The 20,856-nt window shown below is 31.1% G+C and overlaps 2 protein-coding genes across 3 annotated transcripts; one reads left to right on the top strand and one right to left on the bottom strand.

The window, feature by feature from the left end:
- On the bottom strand, nucleotides 238–1,743 carry LOC105165623 (phospholipase A1-IIdelta). The gene has a single exon (XM_011084693.2). The coding sequence runs from the start codon at nucleotides 1,546–1,548 to the stop codon at nucleotides 340–342; it is 1,209 nt and encodes a 402-aa protein (XP_011082995.1). The 5' UTR covers nucleotides 1,549–1,743; the 3' UTR covers nucleotides 238–339.
- Nucleotides 5,649–12,560, top strand: LOC105165622 (sec1 family domain-containing protein MIP3). 2 transcript variants are annotated; one of them, XM_011084692.2, is made up of 8 exons: nucleotides 5,649–5,896; nucleotides 6,047–6,116; nucleotides 6,325–6,468; nucleotides 7,026–7,175; nucleotides 9,306–9,809; nucleotides 10,413–11,951; nucleotides 12,033–12,101; nucleotides 12,363–12,560. In XM_011084692.2, the coding sequence occupies exons 2-8, from the start codon at nucleotides 6,069–6,071 to the stop codon at nucleotides 12,489–12,491; spliced, it is 2,583 nt and encodes an 860-aa protein (XP_011082994.1). In that variant the 5' UTR covers nucleotides 5,649–5,896; nucleotides 6,047–6,068; the 3' UTR covers nucleotides 12,492–12,560. The 2 variants fall into 2 exon arrangements, with proteins under 2 accessions (XP_011082994.1, XP_011082993.1); XM_011084691.2 differs by having other exon boundaries at nucleotides 5,649–5,915.

Raw genomic sequence — 20,856 nt, 5'->3', positions numbered from 1 at the left:
ATGCATATGAGGACGTATATCTTCAACGTTATTAACAAATCAATTCAAGGTAAATATTGATTTTCATTCAATTTTTTTGTTAATATCAACAAGTTCAGTATATTTTGACTTGTGGGGAGACTTATTTATTACTCAAAAATAAATTTTAATAGTACTAAATATAATTTTTCAAACGACATGACGTTTTCATATGATTTCAAGCCAAACCTCAAGAAAGAAAATATAATTATCCCTAAATTACAAGTACAGACAGATATTTATTAGATATGAGTTTGGATAAAATATTATACGCCCATTTTACAAGCCTGAGCAGTTAACCACAACAACGTCATCTACAATTCAGAATTCAGGCACAGGCTGATCCTCATCAGGCGCCGGCCAGGTCCACTCACCGTTCTCATCACGCACCAACCCTTTGTTCTTCTCAACCCACCACGAACCTGGAATCAGATACTCATCTTTCAGAATTGAACTGGACTTGTTCACCAGGGCCAGGCTCCTTTTCACCTTCAACTCAAACTCCTCGTGAGGCCCGTTCCAGCCGGCAACGACGTGCAGCATCGCCTGCAGATTATGCCAGTCGCTTGGATTCTTGGAGTCTTTCAGACTTGGGGATTTCCTGTTATCAATCTCCAGCTGAATCCCAGTGTTTTTGTACCCCAAGAATTCGCTGGGGTAGAGTGGAATCAGATCGATTCTGTTCCTCACGTGCAGAACTTTAAGGTTCGGATACTGACGCATTCTCTCGTTGAAAACTTTGTCTCCCACCTGTGGGCTGCCGAAGACGATAGCCGAAACTGGGATATTATTGACCCCGTTTTCGACGAGATCGAATGCTGATAATGTTGCCAGACAGCCGCCAAGACTGTGCCCCGTCAGGGTAATGCTCAGGCTTTCGTTTTCGTACAGTTTTAGCAGTTCTTTAATCTTCTTCTGGAGCTGATTTCTCGCGCTAAATTTGGTAAAAGGAGAATTGGGATCGGAGGAAACGTAGAGTTTGAGCCAACCATCCATAACTTTGGGCACTTTCTCCTCGTCTTCGTCGTCGTCCTCGCCGCCGGGCTGCAGCAGCTCTTTAGCAGAATCAGGCTTGGCACCGAACACGTCGATCCACTCGTAGTCCCTCGTCGTCCCACGCCACGCGACGTAGATTTCACGGCGGCCCAGGGCCCGGCTGACTTCGTCGGTGGTGGTAGAAATGTAGCCAATCCAATTGGATTCCCTGTCCCAGGCCTCGCGCGACCGCGAGTGCAAGAAGATGGCTTCGATGATGCCGACTTTGGCGGTGGCATAGAGGAAGCATTGGACCTGGTAATCGGACGCCGACTCGAGCATAACTTTGCTGAAGAAGGACTTCTTGCCGTAGCGGCTGCTGCCTGCGTACTTGGAGTTCTCGTCGTTGTTGAAGGCGTCATAGGTGGCCTGACAGAAGTCGCCGCAGCGGAGGATGAGGCGGCGGAGACTGAGGTCTAACGGGTCAAGCAGGCCTTCCCAGTTCTTGCTGCCCAGCAATTCACCCCATGTGGGTTCCGCTACTGTCGTCGCCATGGCTAATTCTTGGTTAATTGCGGAGGTTTTTCAAGCTGTAAAATGGTTATTGGGTGGTGTAATATCAAAATCCTGTTGAAAACGATAAGTTAGCAGAGAATGAGGAAGAAAGATGGGAATGATTGTGCTTTTGTGGGAAGTGGGAACCATACAATTATGGATATTGAGAGAATGATTATGGGAGGGGGAATGGTGGTGTATATATACAGTGATAAAATGGTGTTATAATATATATATATATATATAATATTTTTCAATAATTTAAAATTTTTTTTTACTTTTAGTTCTATTAGTTACGAGATATTCACTTTTAGCTCCACGAATATCAGTGTTTTATTGCAAATTTATAGTTTATTTTATAAAATATATTCGAATATATGACTTTACGTGAATATAATATTCTTTACATACCGGGGTGGTTGTTTATAAGTAAAAAATATAATGAGATGTAAAACAAAATTAAATAAAAAGAATACAATTGAAATAGCAGTTAAAGACCATTTTAAAATTAAATAATAGGATAAATAATATAATTAGTCCCTTAAGTTAGTATTTAGAAATCACTTTAATTACTTACAATATTTATTGATTTTAGCGTTTCTAAATTTTTGTTTTTGTCTCAAATTTATCCATAGTAAAATATGGCCGAATTTTTTTGTCTCAAATTTAAGTTTGTTTTTTTTTTTTTTTTTTATAATTCCTTAAGTTTGTAAAAATTATCAAATAACTCATCTTTTTAGGTGGAAAAAGAACTTTTTATATTTTTGATATATTGAAATACAATTTAATTATCTTATGTGTGAATAATGAAAATTTTGAATTTTGTAAACATAATATAACATATTGCTTAATTTAAAATAAATAGTCTCTCTTTTTTTTTTATACATTTTCAGAATTACCAAAAAATCATAAGTTATGACTAAATTTTTTGAAACTTATCTATTTTGGAAATATAATAAAAAAAATCTAAGATAACTTAAGAAGGTTAAACCTTAATATTATTTATTAAATTTTAACAGTTGGGGTTTCGAAAAAAAATTTTGGAGTGGTACTTTATAAATAAATTCTTTGGTGGATTTATATATAGAGTTTATTTTGAAAGGTTTTTATATAATTTTTATATAAATTCATAATACATATATTTATAGTTATAAATATATACATTTTCATTAGCTATCTTATAGTTTTAATAGAATCTATACTATATATTAACTGAGAGTACCTTTTCAGTGTGTCACTTAATTTTAGTATGTCATTTATTTTTAAAATTTTAAATTAATTAATTATTCATTAGTATCTTAAAATTTCTCCATTTATTATGATTTTTCATAACTATCTTTGTGGTTATTTAATTTCTTTCATCTATTTTTTTAGTATTCTTTAAAAAAATCAAAATATTTAATTTATTTATTATCTTAATATATATTTTTAGATACTTTTTTGAACTACAAAAACAAATAATATAATTTATATTTAAATATTTTGTTTTAATTTATTCTTAAAAATTGTGCATATATATAAAATATACCACACTTATTAGTGTAAAATTAGGCTATTTCAATAAATTTGGAAGACGAGCACTGCCACAGAAGAAAAGAGTGGTTCATATGCCCTCTTCCGACCACAATGGTTAAAATCTTCTTGTCTTTACATATGTTTAAAAATCTTGTTGTCTCCACATGAATCGGACAAGAACAACACTATGTAGTTATCGGACACGTTTAAAAGGTGCGTCGTGATTCGAATTGTTTGTGCATTTATCAAATTTTTGTACTTATTGTTTGGATATTGATGTGTGATTAAGAGAAGATACAAGGAAAATGCCAAAAATGTCCTTCATTAAGGGCATTGTAGTCATTTAAGCAAGGATCCGCGCCTCTTCCATCAGTTGGATCACAAGGACCCGACCCGGATCCGTCTGCCCTCGAAGACCCGAACAATTATAGCCATCTGATCATGGACGTAGGCCAGTAGGATGAGACCACGTGGCTGGTCAGCGCTACCCTGCTGAGCCCTATATATAGACCCAAAACGCCGTCATTAAAGGTAATTGTTTTGCATTTATTGAGATCGAACTTTGAGATCGCACACTTTTCTCTCGATCAACCTAACTTGGGCGAAGGAGGATCATTGTCGGGGACGTGCCCGACGAGCTCACAGTTCTTGTCTTATTCTTAGGGAACCCAAAATCTGATCTTGGAGGAGTTAGCTATCTGTGACGAGATCGTGTCTCGGAATCGCTGAATTCAAGTCGGATCAGATACATTTATTAATTGTTGTTTTGTCCGAAGAAAATTGTGTTAAAAATACAATTTACTCCCTATATTAATAATAAACTGCAAAAAAAAACCCTTTAAAAAGATAAAGTGTTATTTACCTCCCTTCGGAAGAGGGTAAATTGCACTTTATTTTTTTATAGAAATCTTTTTACACGTTTTAATTAACATAAGGGGATAAATTGTATTTAACTCAAAGAAAATCAGATGATACTGTGGTCTGTTTGTTTGAAGTTATGTTTAGTTTTGTTTTATTTATTTAATTTTGTTATTTTGTGGGGTGAGGTGAGGTTGTGCCAAAAGCAATCCCATCCCATGTCTTAAATACAATAATTTTGTCATAAATTAATTTTGTAAAGAGATCGAATTAATAGTTATTATTATTTTCCTTAAAAGTTAATATATTTAATTATACATCACCATCTTATTCTCTGTGATGATGCGATAGATGATCTGTGGTGCAAAATATTATTTGATTGAATCGTACGAGTTTGTAATAGTTTTTGGTTGGTTTTCATAGGCAAATTGACAAACAATGTAACAGAGTATTATTCTATATCAGGAATGATTCGTAATTCGAGTATTATGAAAAAGAAATTAGAAAAATATAGTCGAGTGAACCACAAGTGAAGTATTATTCCAATTAAATTGGGTAAAATTCGTTAATATATTATTTTATTAAAATTCAATATTTTTTATTTTCTATAATGTTGAAGATATTAAAATTTTGATTTATGTCTTATTTCTGAGTTCTAATTTAGCGTATGTTTGGTTGGGACGAAAACTAGGAGTATAAGATGAGTGGAAGTAAAAATAAATGTTTAAGAGAACAGAATGGTGGCGCAGTCGACAGAGGAAGTGGTGGCGTGCGGTGCCGGAGCTAGTGGGGTGGGGGTTTGGGTTTTTTTTTTTAAATTAATAAAAGTATATATTTAAAAAAATATTAAATATTATATAAATTATATATATTGTACAAAAATAACATTTTTATTTTTAAAAACTCTACCCCGTGGTGTGCGGTAGGAATGACAATCGAATCAACAATCCAATCCGGATGGGTGGGTGGTACTCATATTATTCGGTCTGGAGTTTAAAATATTGGATCTGCTCAGGTTCGGATGGATTGCACATTTTGTAACGAATCCCCTCATCTATTTTTTATTATTTATTTATTCATATATAATACATTATTAATAAAAAATATGATATTAGAAGTAAATTTTAAAATAATTCTATATATATTCAACTCTATATATGAAATACCAAAAAAAAATAAAAATCGATGAATGTACTATTTGTATTATTTGAGCGAACTTAATATTACATTTTTCCAGCTACATAAATAAATGATTCCTATAAATATTATTATCGTTATCAACATCACAATCCTTAATATGGTATTATCAGTTAAAGTTAAATAATTAAATAACATTCATCATCATTCTCAAGTTAGTTAAATAATAAATTATAATGTTTTTCCAGCTACAAAAATAAATGATTCCTATAAATATTATTATCGTTATCAACATCACAATCCTTAATATGGTATTATCAGTTAAAGTTAAATAATTAAATAACATTCATCATCATTCTCAAGTTAGTTAAATAATAAATTATAATGCTTTTTTAGATAAAAAATAATTAATTATTATTTATTAAATAAAATAAATTATAATTATTGATAACAATAGTTGACAATTATATATTAATTATTAATACCACATATTATATTTAATCAATAATTATTATTAAAATAAAATAATAAATACTATTAAGTTAGAATAATATTCTACACGAACAAATCCATATGAGGCCTAAATTTCACCGGCTGAGCTGCGATTTATCAACAAATAGTAAATGATACTTAGGTTGAATCATAAATTAAGAAACATAAGTTGCTTCTTCAGTCCATCGGAGGGGTTTGTATATTCAATCACTTGTTCTTGCTCCGGTGCAGTACTTCTTTGCGAGTCTGAGCTGTTGCTCTACTCTTGGTTCTGCAATTCGATTTCCCGGTCTCTGAGAACTTCGATCAAGGTGATGTGATTCATAGAGTAACCCTAGCTTTCAAGGTAATCCCATTTGATTCAGGTAATTTTTTTTTCTTTACCCCCTGAACTGCGGTATATTGTGTTAATTATGTGCTGGTTATTCATTTTGTCGATTTCGTTGGTTCTGGATGAATCTCATGAACTTACGGATTATGCATTGCGCTGATCCAGTGAAGGGAAAAGAGGGGAAACAATGGCCACTGTTAATGTGATCAAGTCTTGCTTGGATTCGGTCAGACAAGTAAGTTCTACCTTGCTTTTTAGTTTTTGAATTTTCACTACAGTTTGTGAGAAATTTGATGCGTTTGTTGTTTATTTACATTTTCCTGAAATTCATGGAGAAAAGTTTGTTTGGGGATTCCGTTGATTGTTTTGAATTGTTTTAAGAGAAATCTATGGGGTTTCCGAGTGTCCACTATCTATTTTCCCATTTTCTTTGGTTCTTTCAGATATCAGAGAACATTAAAGATGCAATTGTATATTTGGATGCTGGAAGTACAGAGAGTTTCCAGTTTCTTGGGGCCTTCCCTTTGTTTCTAGAGCTTGGGGCCCGAGCTGTTTGTAGCTTGGAGAACATGTCGGCCCTTGATAAGGTGAGACATCATGTCACCCGTTCATGTTCTGTTCTCTTCTGTGCATAGTCTTGAATTTTTGTTCTTAAGGAGTTGCAGTTCTGAGTCGAAGTTTATGGATGCATAATATTTCATTTTTGGAATTCGGGCCGACCTACATAGGAATAACATCTGTTGATAGTAAGGAGTGACCTATCTTACAGTGCTGTTGGGATGTTATAATCAGCAAATGATCGGTTTCTATTAGCAGTATGACGCAAGAATACCTTTAAATTTCCTTGGATGAATCTGTCAGTCCACCACTCTGTCTCTCTGAGTTTATAGTGTTATCTATTCACCAATACTTGCTGTATCCACATTGAGTGAGGTGCAGCTCTGTGAAGGCTAACTTAATAGGTTGAAATAATGGACTGCAAATAGAAGGATATCACATAAGTAGAATCGCATCAAAACACAGCTGGAAGGTGGGGTTTTAGTCACTTGCCAAAGTACTTGTGTAATATTGATGTCTTGTTATACTTGTTATAGTTTTGACCAGTATCATTTGTAGTTTTTTTCTAATTTCCCTAATTCTCTAGGTTGTTGACTGGAATACCAATTCTGATCCTGCGACGAAGATTGTGGTCATTACAGCACGCCTTTTGAGTGACGCTCATCGATATATTTTACGTTGCCTGAGCACGCTTCAAAATGTTCACCTTTGTGCTATATATACGTCCATTTCAGAGGTAAGAACTTTTTTTAGTTGTTGGAGATTTTAATCTTTTGGTTTTATATCAATAGTCTTTGAATGCCTATATTCACCAGATTTCATATGCTAATATTCCTCCTAATTGGATGAAGGTCTTTATAGTTGATGATATTAAGTGTGTTTCCCTTTGCTGTTTGAATCTTGCACTGTTTCAACATTTTGATGTGAGCATAGATGTTAATTTCTGATTAGGTGTTACATGGTTTGCTTCCCCTGATTTGGTTATTACGTCTTCATTTTTAACATTAAGGCCTAAGTAATACAAGCATGTGATGAACTAGAATTGTGAAATTATAGGAAAACGCGTACAACAAAAAGAAGCTGAGGATGAAGTAGCTGATCAAATTACTGTCTAATGAGTTATGAGATTAACAAGAATTAACTCTTTGAATTGAACCCATTAAAATGTTTTGACGAATACAGATATGTGATATACATCCTCAAGTTGCACTCACTGGAGCATGAGTCTATCCTGAGAAATTGTTGGTTATTCTTTATGTTGTTTGATTCGCTAATAGATGTAATCCTCGAAGTTTGTTTCTGTACTTATTCCTTTCCTCAAGTATCTTGGATTTGCAGCTAAGTTACTTGTAGAAATTAACAATCAAATTCCAATTAGGCTGGGGGTTGATTTTCAGAAAGAAGCTACTAAAGAATCTCTCAAGCACTCGAGGGTTAGGTTATACCAGAATCCAGCAAAGGGAGGGAAGTCCGTTAGAGTAGGCTCATCATGGTAATTAATTGGACACAGGTCTCTTATACGATAGTAGGAAGAATATTCCGTCTATATTATGAGACCATTAGAGTTGAACCATATATACTACAAAGAATTCAGCAGCAAACCTAAACAAACAAAAAGCCTGTTAGGGGCTGTTGAAACTTCTCATGTAAATTTGCAACTTTCGGTAGAGTTTGATGTGTTATAATCGATTATTGTTTACATGCCTGTCCTAGAGGTGAATGTCTTCTGTGACATTCTTTCCCTTGAACTTGTATTTTTATGAAGAGTTTGCTGGTACATTATTGATTCTTTCAATTTTTGTTTGGGTTATGCTGAGTTGGGGACCAGTGGGTTTTTGGGGGGTTTGCAAGGAGGAAGGTTGTAGCTTTCCATTGATTTGATGCTTGACCTTTATAGAGGAACTGGGGCTAGGACATGCCTCCATGACCTCTGACTATGAGATATACATGGTATTACTTGGGGTAGATCTCGAATAGTTAAGATGCTTTCTGTCCTACTCGGAAGGACCAGGATTTATGATGCTGCCTATTACTGTCTGGAATTTTTTAAGCTGACGGAGATCTTATGATGCATGTAGCAGCAGTGCAGAAACTAACTTCTCTAAAATTAAGTCTACAGCTTAAAACTATTGTATATTTGATCTCTTACTTGTTTGAGGCTTCCATATAGCATCTTCTCCTGAAAGGTAAAAGTTGCTGATAAAAGTCCTCAATTCTCGTGTTGTCAGGTTGTCTTATTCTAGAGTTCTTTTGAAGTTCGTTGGGTGTCTGAACCTAGGCAAACTATCTGTTTCCTTGCCATCCTTGTGTGTCAGTGCAATCAATGGAAACGGTTTTATCTAATAATTTCTGTTAGTATAGGATTTCATTTGTAGCATCTTTTATTAGTATCATATATGCTTTTAAAGGTCAACTATGTGAAGCGACTGACTTTCATTTTTTAACGGGGAACTCATCCCTATTTTCTGTAAGTAAGATTACTAGAGATGATTAATTGAACTGATTAATGAGATAGGTAGTTGCCTGCTGATGCAAATGGTAGAGTAAGACTTCTAATAATTAATGTCATGGCAAACCTCAAGCATGTTATTGAGATTATTTTAACATTCAGAACATGGAAAAGGTGTGGTCAGTGGTTATGGCTTGAATAGATAGAAAGACCTGATTGCTAATCACCACCATACTATGTGCCAAACATGTATCTACTAACCTTTACCAAGTTTGTATAAATTTCCCAGATACCAGCATAAGCGTTGCACATGCTATTGCTTGTCTTTTCCTGGCTGCTGCAGCTAATATAGAAATAAAATGTTAGGATAGCATATTCAAGGAATCGCTTTACTCAAATATACTGCACCTAATGTAGGTGGCTCACTCAGCGTATCCTGATTCTCCTTTGGGCCCAGATGCTTTTCATGAGTATGAGTGTTTGCTCAATCAAGATTATGAAGAGCTTGTTAAGAAACGTGAGACAGATGTGTCTGGCAACAACGGGCTCAAGGAAAGTACTGCCTCGGAAGATGAAGGATGGGCAGACCTAACATCCATTGAAGATGATATTTCCAGATTCAATGACATCCCAAGTGCAAAAGTTCCACAGGAAGATTACTCGATCAGCAGCTCTGAAGATGCAGGACAAAAATTGATGGTTTCAGTGCACCACTTCCCTTTGATTTTATGCCCTTTTTCACCCAGGGTCTTCGTCTTACCTTCAGAAGGATCTGTTGCTGAAGCAAGCTTATCTGTTGAGCATGAGAATTCTATAAGCTCTGGTTTGCCTCCATTAAGTACTGGGAAGATTGCTGACACTGAGGACTTCAGTCCTGGGGCAACTCTTACAGCTCAGTTTCTCTATCATTTGGCCTTAAAGGTGATAAAACTTCGTCTTCTGTGGATACTTGTTGTGTGAAACCCACTTCTACGAAGACATATTTGGTCTTTACAGATTGACTTTGCTGTACGTACTATTTACATTTTACCTTTTTGACTCTGGGAAATGTGGTTGCTTGAACTCTATTTTACTTATGTAAAAGAAAAACCCTACTATTAAATGAAGCCTAGAGGATAAGAAATCATAAGAAATCTTAACTTAGCAGGAAAAACCATTCATCACTCAGGGTGCCTCTTGGAAAATGTACAAAATCAGATGATGGGAAATCCAGAAAGTATATGCACCAGCCTATGTGGATTTCATGGGATAATCTCATTCTTCACCTTTGGAATATTCTAAGGATATCTGATCCACTGTGCCATAGAAATGTTTTCTCTATCGGTGAAAAAAACTTGCTTTCTTTTCCATCATTTTTTTTTGGCTATATATGTTTTGTAAATTATAGTATGTTTTCATTATTACAGATAATCTATGTCTGTATTATAGAGATGGTGCAATCTCAATGTTTTTGGAACTTGCTTTGCTGAATAGTTAAAATTTGTCTCTTTCATGATGCTATATTGTTTGCTTTAAAACTTGCAGATGGATCTGAAACTTGAAATATTTTCTCTGGGTGATTTGTCGAAAAATGTAGGAAAGCTTTTGACAGATATGTCCAGTCTTTATGATGTTGGTCGGCGTAAAAGATCTGCAGGGTTACTTCTGATTGACCGTACACTTGATCTGCTTACTCCATGCTGTCATGGGGACTCACTTGTGGATCGGATGTTTTCATCTTTGCCTCGTAGGAAACGCATAACATCCTTAAGCCAGATGAAAGGCTCCCAGAGCCAACAAGAAAAGCTCCATGTTAAACTTGGACGTGCTTCTCTCTCTGTACAGATTCCACTTGAAAAGTTCATCACTGGAGAAAATTCAAAAAGTAATTTTCAGCTTTTGGAAAGTATAGAAGCATTCTTGCATGGGTGGAGTACTCTCAATTCAGATGCTCAAAATGATGAGTTGATGAAATTCAGTAAGAAACTGAATGATGAAGGTTGCTTTCAACATAATGTGGGTGAACTTCTGCATGGGTCCTTTGTTTCTACAGATAATTTCCTTGGAGCACCTTACCTGGAAGCACTACTTGACCGAAGGACAAAAGATGGGGTAATACTTATCAAGAAATGGCTTCAAGAAAGTTTACGTCGAGAGAATATATCTCCTGAAGTAAGAATTCGTCCTGGTTTTGCTTCTAAGTCGGAGTTACAGTCTTTGGTTAAGGCACTGGCGAAGAGGCAGTCCTCTTTAGTCAGAAACAAAGGAATAATTCAGTTGGCAGCAGCCACATTACATGCTTTAGACGATTTATATTCTGCTAGTTGGGATGCATTTACTAGTGCTGAGAAAATTCTACATGTAAATGCTGCAGACACGAGCCAAAGCCTTGCTGCTCAAATTAGTGACCTCATAAACAAGACTGCTTTAGTGGCTTCACAAGTGCAAAAGCACAATAATGAGAAAACACCGGGGCTATTCACTCTTCAAGATGCTCTGCTCCTAACAATTATTGGGTATGTATTGGCTGGTGAAAATTTCCCAACATCTGGTTCTGCTGGACCATTTTCATGGCAAGAGGAGCATTTCATGAAAGAGGCTATTGTGGATGCAATTCTTGAGAATCCAGCTGTCTCGAAACTAAAGTTTCTCCAAGGTTTTTCTGAAGAGCTTGAGAGCAACTTAAAGAAAACAAAATCTGACGAAAAAAAGGAAAATCCTTCTGACTGTGTGGATTTTGATGATGATCAATGGGGTAATTGGGGTGATGAAGATGCTGATAAAGATACGAGTAAAGAGGAAGTCTATGGTGACATGCAGCTAAAGCTTGAGCTACGAGACAGGGTGGACAATCTTTTCAAGTTCCTTCATAAACTATCCAGCACTAAAAGAAATGCAGCGCTGAGAGAGGGGATGTTGGCCTTGGAAAGTAGATCTGATGATGATCCTTATTCCAGTAAAGGGTTGCTCTATAAACTTCTAACAAGTATTTTAGACAAGCATGACATACCTGGGCTGGAGTATCATTCCTCTACTGTAGGACGCCTTTTCAAAAGTGGGTTTGGAAGATTTGGCCTTGGACAGGTACCATTTAGTTGAACATGAACATATTTATTTCTTATAAGGATTCTTAGATTAATAAGATTTTCTTTTGCCATCCCGCAGACTAAACCTAGTCTTACGGAGCAGAATGTTATCCTTATTTTCGTAATCGGGGGCATCGCTGGAGTGGAGGTAAGCTTTTACTCTAGTCCTTCTATGTTTCTTCTGATGTCAAGCCTGATCATATGCATACTTCGAGCCTCTGTAAATTATCCTTGTTTTTATGCCTGCTCTCTTCCTAAGTTAAAGGGATAGCACCTGTCTATCAACTGATGCTATACTTTCAACTAAGCATAACTGGTGTTTACCGTCTTTCTGCAACAATAGATCAAAATTTTGTTTCTCCAGTATCCCACTAGCAGAGTGAAACTTATTTTCTTGTTGCATTGCAAGGTGCGGGAAGTGCAAGAAGCATTAAGTGGAAGCAGTAGGCCTGACGTTGAAGTAATACTTGGTGGAACAACTTTTCTTACCCCAGACGACATGCGCGACTTGCTTCTAGGTGACTATTGTCATATGTAAAGAAACCTGTATATCAATTTTACTTAGCAGTGTTGGGAGTTGGTAGGAGATATATGGGAATTGCAGTCTTAGATGTTGTAGCCTTCCTAATTACAAATACTTATTCGTTGTTTGAGATCTGCAAATGCTCCCTTGATTTTTTTTAACGTCCGTCTAACAACGAGTTCGTTCCGTCAGTTTGAGTTAGGTAATCTATTTAATTTTGTGGTGAACTGACCAAAGTACCTTTGTGGATTATGAATTATAATTTTAAATATTTTTTAGAATATTTTCGCAGACTAATATGTCATGTGGATTATGCAAATATTTTAGGAGTATTTATAATTATGCCAAATTTTAAAAGATGTAAGTTGTAATTTAACCTTTCTTTCCTCTAACGAATTAAGCGAAGTTATGTTCATTTTCATCTTGTTGGATTTGCCTTTTTTGGTGCTTGACAAAGATGAGTCAAAAATAACAAACTTGTATAAATAGTTGCAGAAGTGTAACTTGATTTCTGTTTGCTGTTTGCTTTAAGAATTAGAGATTAGATGATTAGACTTTCAGATGAGAAATAAGAAATTCTAAGCCCCTAAAAGTGAGTAGAATGTGGTTGAACTTATACATCCATGAGAAATATTACTCTCAGAATTACATTACAAACCAATGTGAAAGTTGAGTAAAATTTCGCAAATTACTTGGAACTTATATCAATTTGAATAATTTATAGTAAATAGTTAATAGTTATACCAATTCAAGCGGAACTCTCAAGTGTAGGTGGGACGGTTGAATAATTTACTATAACATGCAGTAAATTATAATAGTTTCATGAAATTTGATATAATTATGAATATTTTTTTGTTGTTTAAAAAATTATTAATACTTCATTGATTTTAACGGTGGTTTAACAATTAACCTGTTTCGTTAGTCTCCGTTAATATTTACATTTTGTGGTAAATTGATCAAAATATATTTGTAGATTAAAAATTATAATTTTATTTATTTTTTTAATTTTTTATTAACTAAGTGCATTTTTTTTTATAATTCTTTAAAATTTTTCATCCACTTCGTTTGATTTTTTGATATTTTTTTTTAAAAAAAAATATATATGGTAATGACATAGTTGACAATTTTATACCTCCATCCAAGGACATAATTTCATCAAACATAAGACGTATTTGTAATTTTTCAAATAATAAGAAGTTATTAGTAGTTATGGCAAATCTAAAAAAAATTGTTGTAATTTACCCTATAAAATATTAATTATGACATTAATTTTAAAATAATTGATTTTAAAAAAAGTTACTCACAATTAATATTTTTTTGAATATTATTGATGGATTTTAAATTACTTTAATATGAAACTATTTGAAATCATTTATTCAAATGCTTTTCTCGAATTCAAATGTAGCTTAAATAATTTTAAAAAATTATGTGTAGAAATATGAAATTCATAATTTTGAGTATTTCAGTAGTCTTACTTTGATTTTAAATAAATTCATAATTTTAAATTTATCGATCTTACTTTGGTTGATTCATTTATGCAGGGATACGAATTGCAATTAATTTCTATAGTCTTACAGTAATTTCTAAATAAATTCATAATTCAAATTCATCAACCAAATATTTTACGGATTAAACTTTCCTATGAAATTTTTAATATAAAAAATCACCCCTATGTTATGAATAAATAATAATGTAGCTCCCTGATTAACTTGAACCTATTTTTTTAGATACAATGACTAAAACACTCCTCCTAAATCAAATTAGGCCTATTGATGCATAATTATTTTAATTTATAATATATAATTTATAACTATTAAAATATACTCATCATATATATAATTATAATTTATAAAGAAATATAATCTATTTGAATATATTCAATATTTATTTATATTTATTCGAAATCTTATCTTCAATATTATATTTTGAATTATTTAATTGTTGACAATTTTTTTTTTGGTTAAATTTATTTATATAGATTAACTATTTATTTATATTTATCCAAAATCTTATCTTCGACACTATAACAAATTTTATTTGTAATTTATTTTAAATAATTACCTAATAATAGTTTAAATATATTAAATATTTACTTCGTATATATCCAAACATAATAACTAATTTAATTTATATTTAAATATATTAAATATGTATTCCTCATTTATCCGAAATCTTATCTCCAAGATTATGATACTAATTTAATTTGAATTTATCTTAAATAATTACCTATAATGATCATGATTTTTTTATCATATTTGTATTTAAATATAACCAAATTTATTATGCATCTCTCCATTTTTCAAATATGTTCAATTTTGTCAGATTTATATTCTCCATTGAACAATTTTGAAATTTAATACTCTATATGTTTATTTTCATAACTTTTCTATATGTTACATTTTTTCATGATTATTGAAGTTATCTAATTAGAGATTTATATTTTATACTCATATCGGGTGTGGCTACACTATTTTTTTTTTTTTGTTTTATTTTATTTTATTTTATATGTTACAACTTTTCATGATTGTTTGATTTAATTTTTGCACAAGATGAAATAAATTTATTTGGTATTAATAGATTACATTTTCTTTGAACATTTATTTGTTTAATTCTACTAATATATCTTTTATAAGATCATTTTAGATTATGTACTAATATAATTTATGAGGAAAATAAATTTTATAAATAAATAATATATTTATTTTTTTTTATTTTTTTATGTAGGGCTACGTATATGTAAAAGCTGATCTATTTATTAAAAATTATTATGTTTTAAATATTAAAAATAAAAATTCTATTTTGCATAAAAAAATCATTAATAACACCATATATTATAAAACTATTTATTTAATTTAATAATATATATAACCGTGCCTAGAATCGAGTCCTATGCTAGTTAAATATATATGTCAAAATCATTCCAATTCTCTTCTCTTTAATTAATAGAATGGATTAACAAAATAAAAAAAAAATGAAAATCAAAGTCTAATCCCCCATAAAGTGCCACGTGTAGACCGCAGACAACTATAATATACCCACCTCCACCTGATTGCAGTACTGTAACAAAACCATGGACTTAGAGAGCCAATCACTTGCCTCCACGTGTCCATTAGTTTCTCTTGCAACTCGTTGCCACCTTACCGTTATTTGGTCGGTGACTATATTTACAACATAGAGACGTTGGAAATTGATGAAGTTCATTTCTGAGTCTCCATAGGTATGAAAACCCTTTTCTTTTCTTTTCCTTCCTTTTATTTTGTTAAATCTTTAAAGTTTTTGGGAGTTCTTTGTGTGTGTAAAACTTTTGATTGTTTGCAATGAACTTGTATTTTCAAGAAGCAGGTGTTAGTTTTCATATTCTGTTTTCTTGGGCTAACATTTTCTTGAAAAGTAACTTTTCAATGGCCGTGATTTCAAGAATCCTTTTTTTCAGTGATTTTGCACATCGTTTGCACTCTCATTTAGTCATTTCTTTATGGTTCATTCTTTGATTTTTCTCAATGAATTCAGAGGGGAAAAGAATGGGTTTTTTCAAGAACTGTGGGTTTCTTTTTTTCAAGAACCAACTGTGGGGGTTACTCAAGGAACTTGGGATTTTTTAAAAACTGTGAGATTTTCAAGAACTGTGGGCTTTTTCACGAAACGTGTGATTTTTCAAGAACTGTGGGCTTTTTCAGGCAACATGGTATTTTTTCAAGAAATATTACACCGTACCATGCTTTCTCTGTATCTTCGTTTGGTCGTGCCTCTGACATTGGTCTAGGTTACGTGGAATTTTTCAAGAAATGTTACACCGTACCATGTTTTCTCTATATCTTGTATGGTCGTATCTCTGACATTAGTCTAGAGTTATGTGTGTTGCTCCCTTTTGTTTTTCTTGGTAATTTTAACACGAATGATTCCTGGATTCTCTAGAGGTGGTTGAGGTGATTGTACGTGCATACCACTTGGGCCAACCATAGACCTGTGGTATGGGCTGTGTTTCTTCTCAACTCTAGGCCACTTAGGCCTTCTTAGGTCGATTTACTTCCCAAGGGCACCTCCCCACTCTCTAGGGCACCCGAGGCACCCCTGCAAAAAAGACCAACTACAACTATAATTTTTGACTTGGAATTTCACACTTTAAACGAGGAACTTCACTCTCAATTTTACTCATTTGTACTCCTTAATTTCTATGAATTTATCTCATTATTTTGTACTCCAATTCAACCTCAAACCATGATAGATAAATACATATCTTTTAGTATAATTTTGTGTTTTATGTCACATGTCAAGGATAAATGTAAATTAACCTCTTATTCTACCAAGGGCAAATAACTTGTCCCACCCATGAACAAACCTCATTAATGATAATAAATAAGGGACTACATGGGTTTGTGCCTCTTATCCAACCCAATCCCAACTAGTAAATGGGGCCGAAATAACAAGATTCAACCTTATCCTATAAGACATATGTACTAAGTTTTACACACACACACATACAGAATATGAAAACTAATACATGCTTCTTGAAAATACAAGTTCATTGCAAACAATTAAAAGTTTTACACACACAAAGAACTCCCAAAAACTAAGATTTAACAAAACAAAAGGAAGGAAAAGAAAAGAAAAGGGTTTCCATACTTATGGAGACTCAGAAATGAACTTCATCAATTCCCAACGTCTCTATGTTGTAAATATAGTCACCGACCAAATAACCGTAAGGTGGCAACGAGTTGCAAGAGAAACTAACGGGCACGTGGAGGCAAGTGATTGGCTCTCTAAGTCCATGGTTTTGTTACAGTACTGCAATCAGGTGGAGGTGGGTATATTGTAGTTGTCTGCGGTCTACACGTGGCACTTTATGGGGGATTAGACTTTGATTTTCATTTTTTTTTATTTTGTTAATCCATTCTATTAATTAAAGAGAAGAGAATTGGAATGATTTTGACATATATATTTAACTAGCATAGGACTCGATTCTAGGCACGGTTATATATATTATTAAATTAAATAAATAGTTTTATAATATATGGTGTTATTAATGATTTTTTTATGCAAAATAGAATTTTTATTTTTAATATTTAAAACATAATAATTTTTAATAAATAGATCAGCTTTTACATATACGTAGCCCTACATAAAAAAATAAAAAAAAAATAAATATATTATTTGTTTATAAAATTTATTTTCCTCATAAATTATATTAGTACATAATCTAAAATGATCTTATAAAAAATATAATATAAAGCAAGACTAGAAACTTCTATTAATGAGTTACAGGAAAGACAAACAAAAGGATGGGGCGGGTGGAGAAAAAAAGATATACAATAAAATAAAATTTAAAATAATTTTTAAATCCCAATATCATTTCGTCAATTTGAACAAAAAAAGGATAAGGAGTAAAGATTATCATGAATGAAAAATTAAATAAGAACAAATACAAATAAAATAACTAAGTTAAGTTCAATCATAAATACTGTAACATTATCATCAGCAGTGAAAGGTAAAGAACAAATTTTTATCATGCATTTCTTTAAAACTCCAAATGCATTAATAAAAATGATTAGCAAGAGAAAATAAGACACACGAAAACAAAAAATAAAACAACATAAAAGAGAAAGTATACAAAAGTCTTAATTACAAAATATACTGAAATGTATAAGTAGGCAATAACTGTTAGGCTTTAATTTTATATATAAAGGGGGGGGGGGGGCGTAGGGATATATATTTTTTAGGCAGAGATGAGTGTAAAACATAAATAAATATTAACATTTAATAAGGATAATGGTCAATAACAATGAAAGAAGTATCATAAAAAAGTATAAAATATCTACTGCAACATAGAAAAGTAATGAAAATAAGCATACGGAGTGTTAGCTTTGGAATTATTTAATGAAGAAATAATTATACAAATAAATGTTAAACAGGATATGTAACTATTAATATTAATTAAATATATTAACAAACTAAACAAATATGTTCCTTTTGTAGAAAAATAAAACATAATAAAAAATAAAAAAGACCAATAAATTGAACTATAAAAAAATATTGATAGATGAAACTATAATATATAAAAAAAATAAAATAGTGTATAAAGATACAAAAGAATAAATACTTTTTAGACAAAAGTAGATACTATATGAAATATTAAGTAGAATTAAACAAATAAATGTTCATAGAAAATGTAATCTATTAATACCAAATAAATTTATTTCGTCTTGTGCAAAAATTAAATCAAACAATTATCATAGAAATCTAAAAAAACTAACAACGTAAGAGAAGTAAATAATTTTGTAAAGAAAACATAAGAAAATGGTAGACATTACTAACTCAATAGTGTAGCCACACCCGATATGAATATAAAATATAAATCTCTAATTAGATGACTTCAATAATCATGAAAAAATGTAACATATAGAAAAGTTATGAAAATAAACATATAGAGTATTAAATTTCAAAATTGTTCAATGGAGAATATAAATCTGACAAAATTGAACATATTTGAAAAATGGAGAGACGCATAATAAATTTGGTTATATTTAAATACAAATATGATAAAAATCATGATCATTATAGGTAATTATTTAAGATAAATTCAGATTAAATTAGTATCGAAATCTTGGAGATAAGATTTATAAATGAGAATACATATTTAATATATTTAAAATAAGTGATGTTCTAATCTTTTATAATTAAACAATTTAATTATAATCTTGAAAAAAAATCGATAAATACAAAAGAAATGTATAATATTGTTAAAATAGATCATGTTTCTAGAGCTCATGATCATTAGGTAGGATAAATATAAACTAAATTAGTTATTATTTTGGTATAAGATTTTGGATATATACGAAGTAAATATTTAATATATTTAAACTATTATTAGGTAATTATTTAAAATAAATACAAATAAAATTTGTTATAATGTTGAAGATAAGATTTTGAATAAATATAAATAAATAGTTAATATATTTTAAAATAGATGATGTATTTAACCAAAAATTTTTTTTTTCGACAATTAAATAATTCAAAATATAACATTGAAGATAAGATTTCGGATAAATACAAAATAAATATTGAATATATTCAAATAGATGATATTTCTTTATAAATTATAATTATATATATTATAAGTATATTTTAATAGTTATAAATTATATATTATAAATTAAAATAAGTATACATTAATAGGCTTAGTTTGATTTATGAGGGGTATTTTAGTCATTGTTTGTAAAAAATAGGCTAAGTTGATCAGAGAACGACGTTAATTTTATTCATAACGTAGGGGTGATTTTTTATATTAAAAATTTCATAGAAAAGTTTTTTATATTTTTACATATCATAGGGGGTCAAAATAAATTTAACTCGTAAAATATTTGGTTGATAAATTTGAATTATGAACTTATTTAGAAATTACAGTAAGACTATAGAAATTAATTGCAGTTTGTTGTCCTGCATAAATGAAACAATCAAAGTAAGATCGATAAATTTAAAATTATGAATTTATGTAAAAATCAAAGACTACTGAAATAATCGAAATTATGAGTTTCATATTTCTAGACATATTTTTTTTAAAATTATTTGAGCTATATTTGAATTTGAGAAAAGCATTTGAATAAATGATTTCAAATAGTTTCATATTAATGTAATTTAAAATCCATCAATAATATTCAATAAAATATTAATTATGAGTAACTTTTTTTAAAATTAATGTCATAATTAATATTTTATAGGGTAAATTACAACCACTTTTTTTTAGATTTGCCGTAATACTAATAACTCCACGTTATTTGAAAAATTAAAAATATGTCTGATATTTGATGAAATTATATTCTTCTTGAATGGAGGTATAAAATTATCAATTATGATATTACTATATTTTTTTCTTTTTTTTTAAAAAAAAATTTATAAAAATATCAGACGGAGTGGATGAAAAAATTTAAAGAATTATAAAAAAAATATGCACTTAGTTAATAAAAAAAAATAAAAAATAAATAAAATAATAAATTTTAATCTACAAAGGCATTTTGATCAATTTACCACAAAATGTAATTCTAATGGAGACTAACGGAATGGATTAATTGTTAAATGACTGTTAAAATCAATGAAATATTGATAATTTTTCAAACAACAAAAAGATATTCATAATTATATCAAATTTCTAAGAAACCTATTTAAAATGCTTGGTTTTGATTTTGGCCCATCTTTGAGATGGGCCAAAATAACTAGTATGTTTGGGTTGGTTGGTTTTGTAGGTTTTAAATGTGTTTTTGATTATTTTCAAATATTTTAATTACTTTTTGTCCAGAAAATGGCAGAAAATTTGTCATAATATTTGGATTTGTTTTTTGAGTGTTTTGTTGTATTTTGTGAAGATAGAGAGAGAAAAACAAAGATA

This window comes from Sesamum indicum, linkage group LG6 (genome assembly GCF_000512975.1).
Source record: "Sesamum indicum cultivar Zhongzhi No. 13 linkage group LG6, S_indicum_v1.0, whole genome shotgun sequence".
Classification (NCBI taxonomy): Eukaryota; Viridiplantae; Streptophyta; class Magnoliopsida; order Lamiales; family Pedaliaceae; genus Sesamum; species Sesamum indicum.
The sequence above is the reverse complement of the archived record's forward strand: the minus strand, read 5'-3'. Positions and strand labels throughout refer to the sequence as shown.

Excerpts from the sequence above, each read along its gene's own strand:
- LOC105165623 (XM_011084693.2), bottom strand. The coding sequence starts at position 1,548 with ATGGCGACGACAGTAGCGGAACCCACATGGGGTGAATTGCTGGGCAGC.
- LOC105165622 (XM_011084692.2), top strand. The coding sequence starts at position 6,069 with ATGGCCACTGTTAATGTGATCAAGTCTTGCTTGGATTCGGTCAGACAA. Across the intron at positions 6,469-7,025 it reads ACATGTCGGCCCTTGATAAG|GTTGTTGACTGGAATACCAA; the intron begins GTGAGACATCAT and ends CTAATTCTCTAG. Across the intron at positions 12,102-12,362 it reads GGGGCATCGCTGGAGTGGAG|GTGCGGGAAGTGCAAGAAGC; the intron begins GTAAGCTTTTAC and ends TTGCATTGCAAG.